The 22,460-nt window shown below is 40.7% G+C and overlaps 1 protein-coding gene across 2 annotated transcripts in view; it reads right to left on the reverse strand.

Moving 5' to 3' along the window:
* Positions 1-774: 774 nt before the first annotated feature.
* Positions 775-22,460, reverse strand: part of LOC124615357 (trafficking protein particle complex subunit 13) — a 218,862-nt gene continuing 197,176 nt past the window's right edge. For both annotated transcript variants that reach the window (XM_047143171.1, XM_047143172.1), the window contains one exon: positions 775-980. In XM_047143171.1, the coding sequence (XP_046999127.1) occupies positions 885-980 (96 nt within the window). In that variant the 3' untranslated portion in view covers positions 775-884. The remainder of the gene's footprint in view (positions 981-22,460) is intronic.

Consider the following 22,460-nt stretch of genomic DNA (forward strand, 5'->3'; position numbering starts at 1 on the left):
GTTATATCTCAAAGTGTGTGCAATAGGCTGCATGATGCATAACTTCACTCCTGATGTCCATGGTGAGGTCCATCTTTGCAACCACGACACCATGCAGAGCAGTACAGATGGGCCCAACAACATGCCAAATAGACTGCTCATGATTGGCATCACATTCTCTTCACCAATGAGTGTCGCATCATATGCCTTCAAACAGACAATCGCCAGAGACGTGTTTGGAGGCAACCTGGTCAGACTGCCCCCCATCGTGCACATCTTATGAACGACTTCCTTCAAGATAACGACATTGCTCGACTGGAGTGGCCATCATGTTCTCCAGACATGAAACCTATCGAATATGCCTGGAATAGATTGAAAAGGGATGTTTATGCCTGACGTGACCCACCAGCCCCTCTGAGGTATCTACACTGAATCGCTGTTGAGAAGTAGGACAATCTGGACCAACAGTGCCTTGATGAACTTGTGGATAGTATGCCACGATGAATACAGGCATGCATCAATGCAAGAGGACGTGGTACTGGGTATTAGAGGTACATCGATCTGGACCACTACCTCTAAAGGTCTAGCTGTATGGTGGTGCAACATGCAATGTGTGGTTTTCATGAACTATAAAAAGGGCGGGAATGATGTTTATGTTGATCTCTATTCCAATTTTCTGTACATGTTCCAGAACTCTCAGAACCGAGATGATGCAGAATTTTTTTGGTGTGTGTGTGTGTGTGTGTGTGTGTGTGTGTGTGTGTGTGTGTGTGCATAAAATAAAAAAATAATAGATCTGGCAGATCAAATATATTTCCCATTATTTACAGTGAAAAGTATTTTAAATAATTATTCATTTAGACAGAATTTCAAGAATTTTGTTTTATCTATCATTTCTGTATTATTCAGTTCGATTTCTGTGTAACAAATACTTGTGCCAGCTCATCATAATCATATGTCCTTTTTAGAAAAATGTCTGTGAGGCGAATTCCTGATATGTTCTGAAACACACAAGAAGAAAATCACATTTAATGAATATAACAATAGTGGATGATTCAAAGTAATGAACAGTAGTTAAAACTATGGAGAGTATGAAACAGTGTCACTCAATCACATTTTTGTTATGTAACTACACTTCTTTTGTAAATAATAGAACACAAAATTTTGTCAGATGGACTACTAGAAACTAAACAAACACTATAAACAACATATTGCCACAGTTGCAGTTTGGATTTATAAAGATTTCTCATACTGAGGTTACAAACATATATAGTGAGAAGTACTTAGTTCATTCAATACTAAATTATAGGTTGCTGGAGTATCCTTTGATCCATGAAAGGCATTTCAGTGCGTAAATAACTTTCTTTTAAGTAATTAAAAATGTTATAGTGTCACAGGAGATTCTGCAAAATGGTTTGATTCAGTTCTCATCACACAATGAACAAGTGCTTGTGGTGACCAATAAAGTTCCACCTAGTGAATCTCTTAGCTGAAGTAATTGAGGTATACATTACAAACAGTATTAAATGATGTGAGTTATATGTAATAAATGAACATTGGACTTCAGCAAAAAGTGGGTAATTAAAAAATGTAACCATTTCTTTGCCCCTACAACAGCCAGGAATTATTTTACCCATTACTTCTTTAAAAAATCATTATAGAAGAACAGTTACAAACAAGTTTAAATTTGATCCACTAGATTTTGGGTATGCAGCCATAGAAACTTAACTGATATTTCAGATATATATCTTTCAATCTTCTTCCAAGTAAGCTGACAGACTAAAATTACAGCAATCGCATTTCTTATTTTAACACAAGATCCAAATAACTTTACTTGTGCTCACAGCATGTATAAGGCCCAGAGATCTTGTTCAGTGGCAAAGAGCTTTGCACGAACTGAATCAAGAAACTCCCAGACAAACAAACCAGTTTATAAACCAAGACCAACAGACTGTCAATAGGACTGGTTATTTCAGATGAAAAAAGATTGAGATCCAAAAGGAAGAAGAAATACTGGGGGCAACAGAAAATCTTTTTTACAAAATTGAATAAAGAAATACAATGAAGACCACATGTATAAAAGAATAAAAAGGCAAGTCGGAGCACTTGGTTAGCTCAATAGATAATAGGCAGACTAAGAATAACTTAAATTCAACAAACCAGTAAATTTTAAGCTTTGTGACAACCACTAGTGAAACTTGGCAATTTGAAGCATTTTACAGATGTACTGGATCAACACAACAGCTTAATAACAGCTCTTCAAGAACTTCACAATACAGATCAGGACCAACTTGAATCACAGGTATATTCTCTTTACAAAGGACCTTCAGGGAGAAAGAGTAACACAGAATGTCCCTCAATGCAGTGGGGGTTATCAGTCCATAATAACATACCAGACTTGACAGAGGATTACTTCTTGAACTCTTCAAGGACAGCAATCTTCACAACTAAAGTAGAGAATAAAACCTTCATGTTTTCATAAATGTGTAAGCACCAACAAGGGATAAAAACAAATATACAGGAGAAATGGGGAAAAACTGAGAAGAGCTCAATCAAATGAAATTAAATAGAGCTAATGTACAAATAAAAATGTTTCTAGAAGATTTTGGTGTGAGAATAGGATAAGAAAGGTGGTCACACATAGGTAGGAAAACGACCAACTTATAAACTGACAAAGAAGAATGGTCAATGATTAATGGACTTTATCCTTGAAATTACCAGATTTATCAGGCAACCACTTAAAATAATCACCAGTAAATGTAATAATATAAAGTTAGGAAAGTTCCAAACTGATCATGCTGCCATGGGCAAAACCTACAAGGAAATTTATAATGTCAAATTCCTATAAGTGGTTGACACTGACTTAGGTCATTCTACATGAGAAATGAAAATTAAGTTAACAGCAAAAAGGAAACATAATTCTTCCCAAGCCAATAGGAATAAGAATTTTCACACCAGTTATTTAATAAAAAATAAAGTATACACAGAGAGGTACAAAATATACCTACTTGACCAGCACCAGATGATGATTAACAAGTTTAACGCCACAGTTGAAACTGATACTATTAAATAGAGGAAGAAACATGCCTAGTAGATAAAGAAATTTAAACAACATATAAAGATAAATTGCCAACAACAGAAATACAAATAATTCAGAGAAGAACTAAGGCTAGATGACAAGTGAACTTTCAGGCAGCATAAGACAATGGAGTATTACAAAACATTTAAACGATCCTGCCAGATGTACTAATCCAAGATTGAAGCTATTGATAAGTGACATTATGTCTGCATTTCGGGAGGGCACTACCAGGAAGGAAAACATAGCCCCAATGGCTGATTGATCATGTGTGACCAGCTGACGCTGTGTTCTCTTCTAGCCACTGAGAGTATATTTCCACCCCCTGCCAAATAATGGAGCAGACTGCTCTTACTGTTGTACAAGTTAAATAACCCTGAAAGTGAGATTGGCAAAGTGAAGTTGTGCCTCAGTACCTACGGCCTCCTACATTTATATAGCCAAGGGAAGTAACTATCACCAAATCTATTTTATTATATGGCAACTGGCATGTACTCACTTTAAGCTGTGTGCACACTGAATTAGTTGTGAGAGTTCTTTAATTATCTTGCAGCTCAGAACAATTATTTTATTTTACTGTGAGCCTATTGGCATTTGTTTCATGTTACAATGTACTTATGCGAGTGTAATAAATGGCTGTTGCACTAGAAGAGCATGTCACGAAGTCACGAAATAATCCATCGAAGCTTATGGTGAGAAACAAAATGGGGAAATGGCAGATAATACAAAATCTGGGCAGAATACCTTAAAAAGTTTACAAAAGAATGGAGATCTAAAGCAGACAAACATTACTACCAAAGGTGACACTTCCAAGTTACAACAAAGTGGCCACTGTGATTAGCTTGGTCAACAAATACAGAGTGGAAGAAAAGAATCAAGTAGCTGCAGTGTTATGGAAAATATGCCAATTATCAAACCCTTCACCATTTGTAAAGCCTATTATCTATATCTAGAATATTGAAAAAATGCATGAGGAATTGGATGCAGTGATAATCCACCCATTACACAAAGTAAGTGACAGATCAGATCTGACTAATTATCAAGGGATATTCCGACTTGATGCTGTGTTGCAAATATGATTTTATCCAAAATTATTGAATCCAGTGGTGCTTTGCAATTGCTAAATATGCATGGGAATTCGATATATGTCCTAATCTTCTTCTTTCTCCCTCCTACCGCTGTTCATCTCCTCCTCCCAGCACCCCCCACCCCCACCCCCCCGGCCCTGTCTCTCACCCTCTCTCTCCATCTCATCATCTCCCTTCTCACTGTCCACTTTCTCCTTCCTCCTCTCTATGTCCATTTCTTGCCTCTGCCCTCCCCTCCTCTTTTCTTCTCTGTCCATCTCATTTTCCTCCTCCTCCTCCTCTCTGATCCTGATCCTTGTTCTTTGTTACTGCAAATTAAATCTTTGACTGGGAACTGAAGTAGTTTAAAATGAATCAGTAAATCAGGAATACTGGTATATGGCATATGACATATCTCTCTGGCTGCTGGATCTGTGAGGCTAGTAGCTGTTCAAGCTGCTAATGTGTAGGATTACTAAGTTAGCCATAAATACAATTTTTTCTCTTTTCTGTTAAAACTAACTGCAAGGAAGAAAACAAAACAGCACATTCCTGTGTATACAATTGTCGAAAATTATACATAAGGAGAAAGAATTTATATGAGAGAACTGATTTGTCTAATGATTTAAATGCTCTGCTATTGAAGTTAAAACTGTCTGTGAGAAAGAAAAGAACTCGCACATTTTCACAGACAGCACAGCATTTTTGTTCCTGAAAAATATGTATTAGAGTATCATGGAAAAACTTGGACTAAAACAATCATGAACTTTTTGGGATTCTTGCTAAAAAATACAGACCCTATGTCCATTCAAATGTTTACTGGAGTGTCATGTAAAATTTTGAAGTAAATTGGTCAGGAACTATTCTGGAATTTTGCTAACAATGTTTCCCCCATTTCATATTTGTATACATTGGGGAGGGGGAGGGGGGTGGGGTGGGGGAGAACACTACACACTACAAAGGAATTATCCACATGGGACAGAAATTGGTGGATGTAATGTACATGTACAGACAAACAGATCGTTACAATTCCAAAAGAGCTTCACAAATTAAGTAAGTTCAACCTTGGTCCACCCCTCATTACAGATGTCAGACATCATAGGCTGGGCCGACTGATAAAACAGGACACACGGTGAACTCTAGCAGAAAAAACATCCAACTAATGCTCAGCAGAGTACAAGTGTGTCTGAACACACATTGCATCCGATAATCCTAACAATAGGCCTCCGCAGCTGACGAGCCCTGCATGTGCCAATGTTAACACCATGAAATCGGCAACTATGCAGGAATGAGTGTTGCATGGTCTGATGAATCCCGATACCTTCTTCATCATGCTGACGGGAGGGTGTGACTCCACCGTCTTCCAGGGGAACAGCTCCTTGACACTTGTACTGTGAGACAGTGACAAGCTGGTCGTGGTGCCATTATGCTCTGGGGAACATTCACGTGGACATACAGGGGGTCCAGTGGAACTTGTGCAAGGCACCATGATGGCCAAGGAATATTGTACACCAGTTGCAGACCATGTACACCCCTTCATGATGATCACGTTTCCCAATTGCAGTGGCATTTTTCAACAAGCTAATGCGCCATGTCACAAGGCCAGGAGTGTGATGGATTGGTCTGAGGAACACAGTGGCAAGTTCCAACTGATATGCTGCCCCACCCCGCCCTCCAACTCACCAGATATTACCTGATCAAACACACCTGGCAAGTGATTGAACATGATGTCAGAGCTGATTGCCCCCTCCCCACAATTTATGGCAATTAGGTTGTGTGTGTGTGTGTGTGTGTGTGTGTGTGTGTGTGTGCCCGCGCAGATGTGGTGCCAACTCCCTCCAGTGACCTAACAAGGCCTCATTGCTTGCATGCCACGATGTGTTACTGCTATTGTTTGTGCGAAAGGAGTACATACTGGCTAATAGGTAGGTGGTCATAATGTTCTAGCTGATCAGTGCATGCACACTTGTTTGCTTGTGTGTGTGTGTGTGTGTATGTGTGTGTGTGTGTGTGCGCGCGCGCGCGCGCGCGCGCGCGCGCACGCACGTTTTTTTATTAGAGTATTGTGTAAAAACCTGAACTGAATTGACCAAATTATTTTCAAGAAATTTTGATAACAACGTTAGACAGCTTGTCTCTGTATAGTAGTATAGATTACTCACACAAGAACTTAGGAACAACTTGACCACAAACTTGTCCAAACCAAATAATAAGTGTTAAGTGTATCATTAAATACTGACGAGTTAAAAACAAGTGCCTAATCATCACTTTTCTTGATTCTGAAAAAATTTATGACAGTGTCCAATAGGAGTCATTGCTGGAAACACTTAAAGAACATGTGTATACATAAAATCTCACCTACCTCACAGGAATCACCCTCAAGTATACTAAATCAAGAGTTAAATTTAGAGGTGATTTGTTCAATCCATTTATGTTCCATACTGGAGTGATAAGGGGAGGGACTCTCACTGATACTGTTTAATTGTGCGTAGACGCTTTTCATGTGAGAATGTAAAAAGATTTGCTCACCATGCAAGAAGATTGGTAAAATTTATAAACTTAATTGCCATGCTTTTGTTGATAACCTTGCAATATCAGCAAATAATGTGGAAGAGTCTAAACTCCAAAATAAACAACTAGAAACATAGCAGGGTAAGTGGGAAACTATAAATTTCATTCAAAAAGATATAAATGATGCCAACCTTCAATACTAAAGCACCTTTCATCTGACTAAACAACAATAAAAAAATAAAAGTTGTACGTAAGTTCAAATTTCTTGGCAAAATTGTAGCTTGCAATTCCAATGGGAAATATTAATAGGAGAGAAATCAATGGAAGAGAAACAACCACGACAAATCATCTGGTCCACCTTATTACAAAAAAAAAAAAAAAAAATTATTGATGAACACCAACAGTAAATAGTTTGGATTTGTAATTAAATATGAAACAATGTGTGTTAGTGAAACATTATGTCCAATACCAAAAGAAAAACAGACAAACTACAGAAAGTAAACAGAAGAACCATCAGAAAATCATTAATTAGAAACATCAAACAACAGAAAACTGAGATTGTTGCCTAATGAAATTATCTGCTAGGAAAATGAGTCAGTTGGAGAAAACAATGGAAAAAATGAGAATGGCCTTTTTCTACCATATATATCAAGACTATCAAACACCAGACTAGCGAAAACGACTATTCAACACCTTTTGAAAAAATAAAACCACAATCAGTTCCTCCAAGGAAGTCTAGGATGATATAGAATAGTCTGATATAACACTGTAGCAAATCAGGTAGAAAAGAAATGGGAATTCTTTGGATCAGGGATGTAAGACAAACTAAAAACATCTGAATGGAAACAACACTCAATTACTAATGAAGAAATGGCAGCTAGGACATAAAGAATGAAGCATAAAACTTTCAGATTAAAACTGTGTGCCAGACTGAGATTCAAACTCACGGCCTTTGCCTTTCGCAGGCTCTACCAGCTGAGCTGTCTAAGCACGACTTGCAAATCCCCCCCCCCCCCCCCCCCCCCCACACACACACACAGCTTTAATTCAGCCGGTACCTCCTCTCCTACCTTCCAAACTCCAAACTCGAAACATTTTTGAAAACAGAAGACAAGCCCCAAAAAGCATATCAGGCTAATACTCTGATGACTTTTGTGTACATGGATTGATTAAGTGCTCCAATGTGGAGATAAAACTGTGGTAATAAATGTGTAAAAAAATAAATAACAAATGGGTCTCTGTTGTTGTATGGGAAAACCTCTCAATACACCGAGTCATTCAAGACATCACTGCTGTGTTGGAAATGGTAAAACCTGCACTTAAATATAACCCAAATCACAACTCTGGGATTGGATTATGGAGACTGTGCAGTACTTTTACACAATTACGAATAATTTTGTTTAAAGTGATAGGGCAGTGTGTAGAGACAACGCGTAATAGTCCAAAATGAAATTTTCACTTTGCAGCGGAGTGTCCCCTGATGTTGAACTTCTTGGCATATTAAAACTGTGTATTGGAAAGAGACTTGACCTTGAGACCTTTGCCTTTTGTGGGAAAGTGCTCTGCCAACTGAGTTACCCAAGTATGACTCAAAGCCTGGTCTCTCAGCTTCACTTACGCCAGTGCCTCATCTCAGACCTTCCAAACTTTTCAGAAGTTCCCCTGTGAGACTTGAAGGACTAATGCTCCCAGAAGAAAGGATACTGTGGAGACAGGGCTTAGTCATAGCCTGGGGGATTGATTCTAGAATGAATTTTCACTCTGCAGCAGAGTGTGTGTTGATACGAAACTACGTGGCAGATTAAAACTGTGTGCAAAACCGGACCCGAACCCAGGACTTGTACCTTTCACAGGCACGAGCTCTACCAAACTGAGCTACCAAAGCATGTCTCAAGACCTATCCTTGTGCACACAGTTTCAATCTGCCAAGAAGTTTGATATGAGCACACACTCCACAGCAGACTGAAAATTCATTCTGGAAACAATCCCCAGATTGGGGCTGGGCCATGTCTCCACAATACTCTTTCTTCCAGGAGTCCTGCAAGTTCTGCAGGAGAACTTCTGTGAAGCTTGGAAGGTAGGGAATGAGGTACTGGTGGAAGCAAAACTGTGGAGGTGGTTCTTGAGTCATGCTGAGTTCTCAGAGAGCACTTGTCCACAAAAAGAAAAGGTCCCTATTTAAAGTTTTAATTTGTCACACAGTTTTAATCTGCCAGTACATTTCGATGTGTAATAGTATTTAATGCCATGATAAATAAGAATAATGGTGTAAAATGTTTGTTTCAGAACCTGTCACGAACCACATCCACATTGTGCAGCCAAACCAAACTAGGACTGGTATCATTGTACACTGAAGGGGTATTACAACGAGAAGAAGGCTGCACTGAATTTGGACCTGATTCAGAGATATTTGTGTAAAGTATGTTTTCCAGTGTGACTCCCATAGGATATGCTCTGGCACATGGCATAAGCATATCTTAATGAAATAAGCTGGCCATGCAGTTACCAGCATACACAGGTCAGCATATGAGAGATTGTTGCATCACGACCTAGCTGAAGTCTGCATTCCCTGCAAGGATGATCTAATTGAGCATTGATCAGAGATGATTACACTACAGCAGGGGCGGGCAAACGTTGCACTCGGCTCATGAGTACACAGCGCTGCATGTGTGCTGCTCGCGTGCAATCGTCGACCGGGGCAGTGGCGACAGCCGGCAGGTTGCGGTAGTATAGTACCAGGCTAAGCTGCATACATTGATGCGAAGCGACCACTACTTAGTGAACGTTGTATTTCAAGAATCGGAAAATGCAAGGTGAAACAAGGAAACGGAGACGTGGAGATTTGCTTTCTTTTAAAAATGAGTGGGAGAATCATTTTTTCTTTGAGCAAAAACGTGAAAATTCGAAATTTTTAATATGTGGCAGTATTCTCGCTGGTCAGCGGAAGTTTGGTATTGAGCGCCAATATAACACATTTCACAAGGACGAGTACTATTTATTTTCGGATTCTGAGTGGCTGAGGAAATTTACTGAGCTTAAGAAGAGCGATCTGACGATACTAGATGAATCTGACGTAAGTTGCTGTTGTCACGAGAGATCTGCGACCTTCTTTCGTCATGTCTCTCATCTAACTGATTTAACATTTTATGGAGCACTGTTTTCAATTTTTCAGGATGACAACAATGATAGCCCACCGGTACGTGCAAGTTATAAGATTGCGCTTAATATAGCGATAGCTGGAAAATCATTTGCTGATGGCGAATTTATAAAGGAGTGCATCAAAGACACTGCTGATTTACTTTTCCCATTGAATGCAAATCAGTTTCAAGCTATCACTCATTCTCGGCGGACTGTAAGTCGTCGAATAAGTGCCATGGCAGGTGACGTTTACCGTCAATTAAGGAGTGCAGTGCAGGAGTTTATTGAATTTTCCATCGCACTTGATGAATCCACAGCTATTTCAGACACCACGCAATCAGTGATTTATGTCTGCGGCGTGGACACTGTTCGGCACATAACAGGGGATTTTTTTAGATATGATATCTTTAAAAAGCACGACCACCAGCGCAGACATTCTAAAAGCCGTTGAAGAAGCTAACGATTCAGCTAGCTTAAACTGGGAACATTTGGTGTCGGTGACAACAGATGGAGCACCTGCAATGAAAGGGGAACAAATGAGATTTGTTGGATTGCTAAGAAAAAGGCTACAGCGTACAAAAGAATCATTGTACAGCATCCACTGCATTTTGCACCAAGAAGTACTCAGTGCAAAAGCAGCAAAACTGGGGGACATCATGCAAGTGGTTATTCGGGCAGTTAATTATTTGAGATCTCACGGGCTTACACATAGGCAGTTTCACACATATTTAGCTGAAACTGGGGAAGAGTACGGTGACATACCATACCACAGTGAAGTCCGCTGGCTTAGCCGCGGTAATGTACTCAAAAGATGTTTTGAGCTGAGAATACCAATAAATCAGTATTTAAAGGACAAAGGAATGTATTTCTTGACTGAGAGACAAATTCCTTTTGGCAATACGTGTAATAGACTTTTATCATGACTTTCCACAGCAATTGTTTCCTCGTCTCCATCGTGAAGCCGCGAAGATATTGTCAATGTTTGGCTCGACATAGGTTTGTGAGAGATTTTTTATGTTATGAAAATTAATAAGTCTCGGTTAAGAGCAAACATCACTCATGAAAATTTACATAACTGTTTGCGTTGTCTGCATGTAGAAATTTTGTTCCAGACATTAACCGTATTGTAAACCCCACCTGTGATAATTAAATAAAATGTATCATAGGTAATAGGTACTCTTTCAAACCATGATTTCTTTCAAGCACTGCTACTAACCTTATTCCTTCATTCAATAAAGCAAGCCAGGAAATAAAAACGCATTACAGAGGAAGGAGCAGAGAGACGGTATGGGGGGGAGGAGAGAGAAGCGGGTGGTCAGCTTGCTCCTGTGTGCATGCAGAACACCCATTAACTGCACACGAGCAAGTGCACCGCACACGTGCAGGATTCCTGCCCACCCCTGCACTACAGTATTATATAAGACAATTAACTATGTGTTTGCAGGATACTACTTGTCACCTAAGTGAGCTCTTACATTAAACATCCCAATTTGTGTGCTGTAATGAAATTTGTGTGCTGTAATGACTACTGTGCTTGTCAATGATGGCTCACAGTTTATATCACAAAGTGACAGCACATTACTATGATGGCTTAAAGTTTATATCACAATGTGACAGCATATTGCTGTGGTATGGTAGGAAGCTAGGTCCAATTATCATCCATCAAACATACATGAAAAATATGTCTTTAGGAGATATCTTATTTGTGTTAAGGCAGGAACTTTGGCCTCACAGGACAGCTGCAGAGACCAGACTCTGGATACAGAGTGTGTCACTGCAGCCTGATAATGTTATACTACATCATGACACAACTTCACTGCATGGGTCTCAGTCTGTAGACAAATTTCCTTCGACATTTTGTTTTCAAGAGCAGCAAGTTTGGCTAGATAGCACTTGAGTGACAAGCCTGTTTTTAATATTTGCTGAAACATAAGTTTTCGTCTTGTTTTTACCTGATTTTTGTCTGTTTCACATTTTGATAACCTTTTCAGTATATTTCATGGTTATTATAGTGAAAGTTTATGTGTAAACTGAATTTATGATTGTCATTATCTGTTCTAACTTTTGTTTGTGTACTGAACTCACGAAGTGAACCATGCGCATCCTTGTGTACTTTTATAATACCTTTTGCTGTGAATACCTACAATAGCATCTCTTGATTGTCACAAAAGTGAAGATTTGGTATCTCTACAATACGTTTAGGAATTAACTTGTGTTATTGTGAATTTCTGTTAGGTGCAAATTCTGACTAACATTTCATTTACATATGTCTGACATAATTAAACTGAGGCTTGTAGTTAACTCCACACATTACTGGTTGTTACATTCTTTTATAGTGAAAGGGACTAAATACACCACAGAATATTCTTTTAGTTTCACATATTCAGAGTTTTTCCCTTTGCTATAGATACTTTTTTTGACTATGAATAGGAACTGTGTAAGTTGTACAAATAGTAATAAAATGCTTTCACAGAGGTGGGGTTGGAGGGGGTCTGGAAGTATACCGGGGAGAGCTCTGTGGAGGTCAGTGATGCCCTCTCTTGGAACTGCAAAATATGCAGCTGGAATAGGTCAATAGAGGAGCAGGAAAGGAAGATCCATGCACTTTATACACATTTGGATGAAGCTAAGAGAGAGCTAGTGAGGATGAAGGAAAGCTGTGGTGACAGAGATGTTCGGAAATTAGCTGTTGGCAGGAAGGCTAGCAGGAGGAAGGCATGCTCTCACAGTTTTGTTGTGTCTACCAGGAACAGGTAGCTGGCTGAGGTAAGGGGAGAGGGGCCTGGTAGAAGTAGGTACTGTGCTGCAGACTCTGCCCTTGAGTAGTAAAGATAGGAAAACCACAAATGTGTGGAAGAAGAGAGCACTGATGCTATGTAACAGAAGTGTAGTCACCAATTACAGGAGAAATTAGGGGAGCTTTTTCAAGCTCAGTGCCAAGATGAATCAGGAAATTGAGAGTTAAGATTTTTTGTAAGAATTTCAAGAGAGATTATCAAGTAGTGATAATGAACAGGCAGGGTGCAGCTTGGATACGGACAGGATCTGTAACTGAGTAAGATAGCTTTCCTAACTGGTAGAACCAATGTGAGATAGTTGAGCTGTACCAACAGCATGATCAGCCTCATCTTAGCATGCCATATGACAAGTTAATGTGATACTTGAGAGGGTGCTGATGACTGGCTATTGGGTGCACATTGCACTGGTGCTGATGGGGACTATTGAGAGGTGTGACTACACTAGGCACAGTCTGCACCTCGACAGGACTGTGAAAGGAAGGTTGGTGGAGTTATTAGTGAGAGCATAGCAGGAGGTTGTGGGCATCACATGGTCAAATACCTCTTGTCATGGGATGGAGGATTAAGTTATTTTTAGGATAAATTATTACAACAGTCTCTCAGCCTTAAGACTATCTCAATCATTTGGGAGATTTCTTCAATGGTATACGAAAGACAGAAAGTACCACAATGGAGTGCACAAACACCACAGAAATTTGCTCAGAATTATCTGTTATTAATCAAAACATGCACTCTATTGAAAATACAGTACACCAGCTTGAAGTTGAATTACAGACTTCGAAATTCTTCAAAAATCTTGGTGATATGCATTGCAGAACACTTGTATAGACACAATGAAATACAGCATCTAGTGCTATAGTCATATGAATGTCGAAGTTGCTACTGTATAACTGCTTTGAAGGGTAGGTACAGGATTGTGTGTTTGTATCATAGGTGGCACACATTTTCAAGCTGGAAATGATATGATCACAATTAGTGTAGATTAATATTTTGAACTGGCAACCAGTAAAATTAATGAAGTTAGACATTCATAAGGAGATAGTGTGTGTACCGCTCACATAGTGGTAATGAGCACACTTTCGTCAATAAATCAACTCAAGTCCTGGAAGGGGCAGCAGCCATCAAAATTAACATTATGAGATGTGGAGACATCTATATTAACACAGGTATTGATGATGAAATTAGTACCAACTTCCTAAATACTTTGAGCACATCTTGTGGAACAAATGAGTGTATCAAAAAGTTCAGCAGCATCAGTCTTAGACCATGTGCTTACAGATACCAACAGGGAAAATTGTGAAGTATTTGTGCGAGATCTTGGCCTTTCCGATAATTACTGTCAAATTGTTTTTATTTTATCTTTGTCTGCAAAAACTAGAGAGAGGAGTTCAGAACAACTACACACTACGCCCAACTGACAGAAGGAAAGACAGCCAAAAACAGGCACTCGGAGGAAGGTCGATAAAATACGTCCTAGAGAAACGGTGTCCTGAACTAGGGATTATATGTCCTTCACTATACTGCTATGACAGATAGAAAGTAAAACACAGCCAACAGCCTGCATGTCATTTGCCAAAACAGCCGATAACTCTGATGGCAAACATGAGAACGTAAGTGTTAAAAAAGAGGCAATCCATCAGAAAATTGCAAACAGTCACAGGTTGAGGGCATTGAGCACATAGTGGTGGGGTAGCACCACTTAACAAATGGTGATGGCTAAAAAGACAGTGTCTAATATGCAACCTGGCTAAAATGATCTCCTCGTGGCAAGAGGGCTAAGAGGAGATCATTGAAGCGAATGGGAGAGGATTAATTTCCTGGAGCTTGTTCCCATGAAGGGAGGATCAGGGATGATGGCAAAGTGACACCACCTGCTGACAGATGGCAACACACAGATCATGGGAGGGAATGAAAGAACTAGCGGGCAGAGGTATGAGGACTGCAGCCTTCGCAACAGTGTCAGCAGGCTCATTTTCTGTCAGAACAATGTGAACCGGTACCCACAATAACATCACAGCAGCTTCATCAAGAGTGACAGTTTTCCTGGACCCCTTGCATTAAAGGAGGAACAGTGTATGGTATACTGAGGCTCTGAATAGCACTGAGAGTCGGAGCAGATGACACAATTGAAGATCTCATGTCTCCAGATGTACTGTGTCACCTGACACAGGGTGAAGAGTTCTGCTGTAAATACTGAGCAGTGCTCTGGAAGTCAATACTGAAAAATTTTAGTGTCAATGATGAAGACACACCCGACACCAAAGTTCGTCCAAGAGCCATGAGTGTGCACAAAGGTACTATCACAAAGTTCTGTGCGAAGGTTGTGAAAGTTACGGTGATAGATTGAGCCTGGCGTAGTGTCTTTAGAAAGTGAGTGAAGGCCAAGGTGAAAACGGGCTGCCGCATGAAGCCGAGGGGTCACACCCATCGGGAAAGTGGCAGGTAGCATGAAGTCAAGCTGCTGGAACAAGAGCTGAAATTGAACTCCAGGAGGTAACAGAGAAGAGGGACATGCCCCATATTGGTGATCAAAGGAGTCACTGAAGAAGGAGGCATAGGATGAGTGGCCAGGCATGGCAGATAAACGACATGCATATCTGCCGAAAAGAAAGTCACGGTGGTATGATAGCGGTAGTTCATCAGCTTTGGCATACAGACTCTCAACTGGGCTAGTGTAAAAGGCGCCAGTGGTCAAATGAATGCCACGATGGTGGATAGTATTGAAACGGTGTAAGAGGGACGGACATGCAGATGCATAAATGAAACACCCACAGTCTAGTTTCAAATGGATAAGGGACTGATACAAACAGAGGAGAGTGGCCCAATCCATTCCCCAGGAAGTACAGCTGAGGACACAGAGGACAATGAGGGACCATGTACAGTGGGCAGCCAGGTAAGACACGTGGGAAGACCAAGAAAGCTTGCTATCGACCATGAGCCCCAGGAATTTAGTTTCAACGAATGGAGGAGCAACAGGTCCAAGATGTAAAGACGGTGGAAGAAACCAATTGTGCCACCAAAAATTCATACAAATGGTTTTGTCAGTGGAAAAGCAAAAGCCACTGTTGAATGCTCCATGAGTAAGGATGATCAATATATCGCTGAAGATGCAGCTCAAGGAGACAAGTATGTGGAGAACTGCAATAGATCGCTAAATCATCAATGAAAATGGAGCCAGAGATGCCCAGTGGCAGACAGGCCATTATAGGGTTAATGGCAATAGCAAAGAGGGCGACGCTCAGGACGGAACCCTGAGGCACATTTTCCTGGATGAAGATGTCAAACAAGGCAGAACCCACCTTACCTTGAAAACTCGGTCTTTTAAAAATTCCTGAACGAAACTGGGCATGTGGCCATGGAAGCCCTACGTGCAGAGAGTACAGAGGATACCAGTCCTCCAGCAGGTGTCGTAGGCTTTCTCCAAATCGAAGAACATGGCTACAGTCTGGTATTTCCGCAGAAAACCATTCATGACAGGGGTTGACAAAGTGATGAGATGGTCAATCACTAAACGGCGTGCTCAAAATCCACACTGTGCAGTGGTTAGTAAATTGTGACGCTCTAGTCACCATACCAGCCAGGCAAGAATCATACATTCCATCACCTTGCAAACACAGCTGGTGAGAGACATGGGGCAGTAACTAGAAGGAAGGTGTTTGTCCCTGCCAGGCTTATGTATGTGTGTTACAGTGGCTTCACGCCATCATCTGAAAAATGTGCCCTCTGCCCAGATGCGATTGTACATATGAAGGAGAAAGTGCTTGCCCACAAGAGAAAGGTTCTGCATTATCTGAATGTGAAAACTGTCCGGCCCTGGGATGGAGGATCAGGATGAAGTGAGAGCATGATCTATGTAAAGGTGGCATGGTAGCACTCATCATTCTGAGAAGAGAAAGGTATCACCCAAGCCCCCTCCACTCATTCCGATGGAGGAAGGCAAGGGGCCGGGACACGGAGCGGCAGAGAGGAATTACGAGGAATGAAACATTCTGCAACAGTAAGGGTAATGTTCGTAAGATATTCTGCCTGGTCCTCACAACTGGGGGAGTGGTATTCGTTGGTAGTCTCCATGGAGTAGTAAAGCCTCCAGCCAGCCCTAGAAAACTGTCATTTGGATGTGCATGTAGGTGCGGTAGGAGTTAGCAATCCGATAGCACACTGGAAATGGTCGCTCGATATTTGTTAGAGAGAATGGACCACTCGAGATAATGGGCAAGCTGGGCAGTGCAGGAGAGGCCCGAATAGGAACATGGGTGCTCCTGTGTTAAGGCAGATGAGGTTCAGTTAATTGAGAAGGTCAGCCAAGAGGGCACTTTTCTGACAGGTTCTGGGAGAATTCCAAAAGGGATGGTGTGCATTGAAGTCACCGAACCGAAAGGAGTGAGGGAGTTGCCCAATAAGCTGGAGGAAATCTATCCTGGTGACATCAAACAATGGAGATCCAGTACAAAGGGGAAAGATCAAGTGAGGAAGGAAAATGTGGACTACAACAGCTTGAAGCCGGGTAGTCAGGGAGATTGGTTGACTATGAACATCATCTCCGATGAGCAGCATGTCTCCCCCCATGAGATGGAATACCCTCCTCGGGAGGAAGGTCAAAGCGGACTGGGAAGAAATGCGAGAGCTCGAAGCGGTCATGAGGACACAATTTTGTTTCCTGGAGGCAGAGAACAAGCAGATACTGTGATCTAAGAGCAGCCATAAGTCGTCTTTGTCGGACTGAAGGCTACAACCATTCCATTGGAGGAGAGTCATAATGATGAAAGGGAAGGAGGGAAAAATGAGGCAGTGTCACCTCAGCGGCTGCCTTTGAAGACTCATTCCTATAGGGCACAGAGGCTGGAGGATCCTGCTCCATGAGATCAACAAAGGCATTCTCCTTCTGTTAGTCTGTAGAGTCAAGGGCAGAAAAATGGTTGAGGTGCACACCGGTGACATGGAGGCCGGCCAGATGAGGGTATCACATGGCAACACCGTTGAAGTAGATCTCTGAGTCAGTGAAGGAGAAGACTGTTTGCCTTTGCTTGACTTCTTGGAGTCTTTACATTTGGCATGGGAAGACTCAGATGTTTGTTGGCTGGAGGGACGTAGGAAGTCTTCATGGGAGTATTCCTTCTGCCCTTTCTGGCCTGCTGGTTGTGTAACAGGTGACTTCGCCCAGTGAGATGAAAGTTTGGTGGCTTGTTGCACACCTGGAGGAGGAGTCAGGGATGCTACCATGACATTGGGCAATTTTACAACCATGGTGCTGAATTTGAGGTCACATGTCTGCTTGGTCATGTCCTACATGGAGCGAGATGTAACAAGAACACTACTGTAGGTGCTGGATGGTAGAATGCATGGTTTCTGACTGGCCAACAACTTGCGAGTGACTGGGTATGGCCCTTTTTCCTTCACCTAGATCTCCTGGATAAAGAGAAACATGGGACATGGGACAATCACGGGACGAGGCGACATGATTACCATCGCAGTTGATACAGTAGGGAGAAGGAGGTCGACTATTGCCCTCATGAGCATCCCTACCACAGGTTACACATTTGGCCGGGTGTCGACAGGACATTTGATGTGGTTGAAATGGTGACACTGGTAGCATTGCATCAGGTTCATAATGTATGGTCGGACTGTGATAACTTCATAGCCTGCTTTGATCTTTGACGGAAGCACCACTCTAACAAAAGTGAGAAAAAGAGTGTGTGGGCACTAAGGATGCATCTACCTTTTTGGTCACCCGATGTACTGCAATGACACTCTGATCAGAGGGGTACGTTTGGGTATCTGCCTCGATCAGACTATCGGGCAGCCTAGTGTAAATAATACATCGGGCAGCCTAGTGTAAATAATACAATGGGAAGAATTCAGTGTTTGATGGGCCTCAACATGAAGAGGATGGCCATGGGGGAGTGAAGCTGCAAGCAGTTGTTGTGCTTGAGAATCAGAAGTAATCTCCAAAAGCAAAGTGCCATTTTGTAAATGAGAGCAGGATTTCACAGGGCCAGCAATTCTATCAACACATTTCTGAATAATATAGGGATGTACCGCAGCAAAGAACTGACTGTCTTCAGCATGTGAAATGATGAGGAACTGTGGTGCAGCTGGGAGTACTCGTTAGGCTAATTCCTTTTACATTTGGTAGATGTTGAATGTGAAGATGACGATCATTTCATTGCAAGAAAACCCCATATGATTGCCAGCATTCTTTGATGGTGTGCCCCTTCTAACTGGGAGACCCCCATCCCCTCAGAAGGGGGCGCACCGTCTTAGGCCTGACAAAGGGACTAATCGGCAATTTGGGAAGGTAGCAGCTCAGCCAATGTCCTTTCCTGGGCATCGTCTGTACCAGGGGGTACATGTGAACCCCAACTGTCAACCTGGGACTGGGAATTAAGCATTACCCAGTCACCTGTTATGCGTCACATGTGGCCTGGGCTTCAGGAGCACACAGGGAGGAAGAAGAAAAAGAGAAACCTCAAACACCAAAATGGAGGAAGGATTGGAGAAGGGGGAAAAAAGGGAGGGAGGACGAAAAACAGTGGAGAGACTGTTCTTATAGCGGCCACTGAAAATTCAGAACACATTTCCAATATTATCCCAGACATATACCCCAATGGAGGAGAAAAATAATAGCAAGAAGATAGGCATGCAGCATGAAGGAAAAAGATGCTGCAAAGGCTGGGGCACCGTAGTAGCCAATCACAACCTTCCAAAGAGCGGAGAGCCTCCTTGGGGGTATACAGTCAGATGATAAAGCTAAAGACATGCTGGATAAAAATCTGTACACAACTAATCTCCAAAAGAATAATCTTGACACATTACATACCTGTTTTTTCTAGGACATTGGCAATTCAAAGGTGGGGTGAGGGCTATATGGAAAATAATGTATATGCTCAGTTTTCTAAATTCTGCACATTGTTCAAATTAACATTTGAGGAGATATTTCCAAAACTAGTCGCTTCACCAGCAGCACCTAAGGAAAATAGATGGTCAGCTGTGGGTATTAGAATAGTGTCCCAAACATTTAAATTTCTTGGTTCTTTACAAAAGCATGACATAATCCACAATTCCTAGATTACTATCACAGATATAAAAAAAATATGCAGGAGGATTGCGCTTGCTGCCAAAAAGTCATTAAATGACAAAATAAAATAAAATGCAAAAAATAAAAGCACAGTAAGGTGAAATGACATAAAACACTAAACTGGAAAAGGTATACATAACTATAATGGGGATAGGATAACAGAAAATCCTTAATGCTTTGCAAATTTTGTAATGACTATTTATATAGTATTGAGAAGGAGTTGCAATCAAATCTTCCTAAAACACATGTAGCACCCAATATGACATTCACAGCAACACAATAATGTTTTCCACAACAGAGCTTGAAGAAAGGAAAGTAATACAGAAATTAAAAATGAGAAGTCAGCAGCCATAGATGAGGTTCCAGTCTCTGTTTTCAACGTTGCATGGACAGCATACAAGACCCATTAATAAACATAATATTAGAGTACTTTAGTTCAGTTATTTTTACTGAATACCTAAAGTATGAAGTCTGTCCTTACAAAAGGACAGTATTGCTGAAAGTATTGAAAACTACAGATCAGTTTCTACATTCTCAAAAATAATTGAATCAGTTATGAAAGTTGCCTGGAAAACAGTGTTCAAAAGGTATAGTGTGTTCACACACCTTCTGCTGCTAAATTTATAGAAAAACAATTGTCAGACAAGAAGCATACACACACACACACACACACACACACACACACACACACACACACACACACACACAGACAGGTGTTCCTCATGGCAGTGTATTGGATCCAATTCTGTTTTTAATACGTATCAATGACATTCCAGACAGTATAATTCAGGGGGGAAAAGTTGTCTTTTCTGATGACAGCAAAAATCAGTCACTGATGAAACACCAGAACTCTTATTAGAGAAAGCAAATGAAAACAACAAGGATGTTTATTATTGGGCAGCAGGTAATGAATTAACATCAAATATAAAGAAAAGAAACAGTACCCACTTTGGCATAAAGTGGGAAAACAACTGTCACATTAAGCGTATATGACTAATCTACAGAAGTGTGACAAACACAAAGTTTTTGGGGGTGAATACTGAGCACGGAAAAAACATGCAAAGATAGTGAAAAAAGAGAATATCATCAGCATGTTATGCTCTTAGGGTCCTATTATCATTCTGTATCAGCCTATGTCCAGTGGTGACATACTATTCCTGTATGGGCCATTTCCAGCTATGGGATTCTTTTCTGTGGACTGAAAGCACAAAACATGCACACAATTTGGAAAAAAGGCCAAGAATAATACACAGAAGTAGGAGTCAGGCTCACTGTAACGAGCTGCTTAAAAACCTTGGTATCTTTAGTGCAGCAAGTGAATACTTTTACCAAACTTTTGAGTATATCCAGAAAAAAATTACTAAGTATTTCACTAATAGTTCTATATGTCATCATGGAACAAGTCAGTTTGGACTTATATTTACCAAGAAGGAAAACCTCGGAACAGCATGTTCTACCAAAGAGCAAAATTGTATTACAAAACGTCCCAGGAAGGAGAAGAAAAAGATGCTAAAATACATCTGTTTAAAAAGGCATTCTTCTTCACTAGTAATGCATATTACACAACTAAAGATTACTTACAACGAGAAGACCTTAGATACACCAAATGATTCAGCTTAGTATCTGTCACATCACTTTTGTATAACCTAAAATGAAAGACTCTATAAGATACTTTGGATCAGTACTACCCATTTCGAGAAAACAACCCCTAGAGGTCTTGTGTACCACTGACTCAAAACTGATGGGGTCAATAATTAACGGAAAACCGAGCACTTTTTGTCATCATATACAGAGTTAACAAATGCATATTTTCCTTGAAATTGTGGAAATAAACTTATACGACTACTGCTTACATACCAATAACATAAACCTGGTTCAATGAAAGTGCTGCTGGCAAAGCGACACTAGTGGCTAGATGGGGAAAAGACAACCATATTTGATTGCCACAGGCATTCTGCAGTTCATTTGTTTTCATTTGTTTTTTTCTCCATATTGAAATTGGTAAGAGTAGGAGGGTTAATTAAATGAATAAATCACTAAGGAATAATAAGAAGGTACTACTTGGATTATAAAAGATTAAAATTTTAAGCCTTACTGTGTGTAAACAATTCTGAGTAAGATTGCTGCAAATCCATCATGAGGGACCCCAGACAGCTGACTGCTCATCACTTCTTGTAGCGAGGTGCAGGACAGAATGCACCCAGGGACAGTTATATTATTCTCATTGCGTGCTCATCATATTATTGTTCTGAACTCAATGAGGATTTCCAGCAGTTATGGTATGTTCATCAATTGGAAGATGTTCTTGGTGCTGCAAGTATGTTTTCTTCAAATGTTTACAAGAGAAGCACTGTCTATCTACTTATTTGACATGTAAAAGAGTGAGTGAGAGAGAGCCATTGCAAAGCAACCATGGATTAAAAGTTTAATTCTTTGTTAATACAAGCTGTTCGAGAAATTTATTGGCCTACCTTGTTATAGCTTCTCAATTTACTCATCTCATTAACCCTATTACTCCCACCAATTACGATATGTAGAGACTGTACAATGCATTTGGTAGTTGAATACAGGTTCTCTGACATGCTCATTGGTCCTTGGGGTACTGACAGCAGATTTGTAAGAATAGTAGAACTTATTCACATTGAAATCTGCGATGGCTGTAAATTTTCCAATTTTTATGAAAATAAGCATTTGTGGATTCCATATATGATGATGAATAACGCTCAATTTTCAATTAACTATCGATCCCATCAATTCTGAACAACTGCGCGTCATGAACTTTAGGGATGGTTTTACTAAGAAATGGGGGATATCTT

Source organism: Schistocerca americana, chromosome 5 (genome assembly GCF_021461395.2).
Source record: "Schistocerca americana isolate TAMUIC-IGC-003095 chromosome 5, iqSchAmer2.1, whole genome shotgun sequence".
NCBI lineage: Eukaryota > Metazoa > Arthropoda > Insecta > Orthoptera > Acrididae > Schistocerca > Schistocerca americana.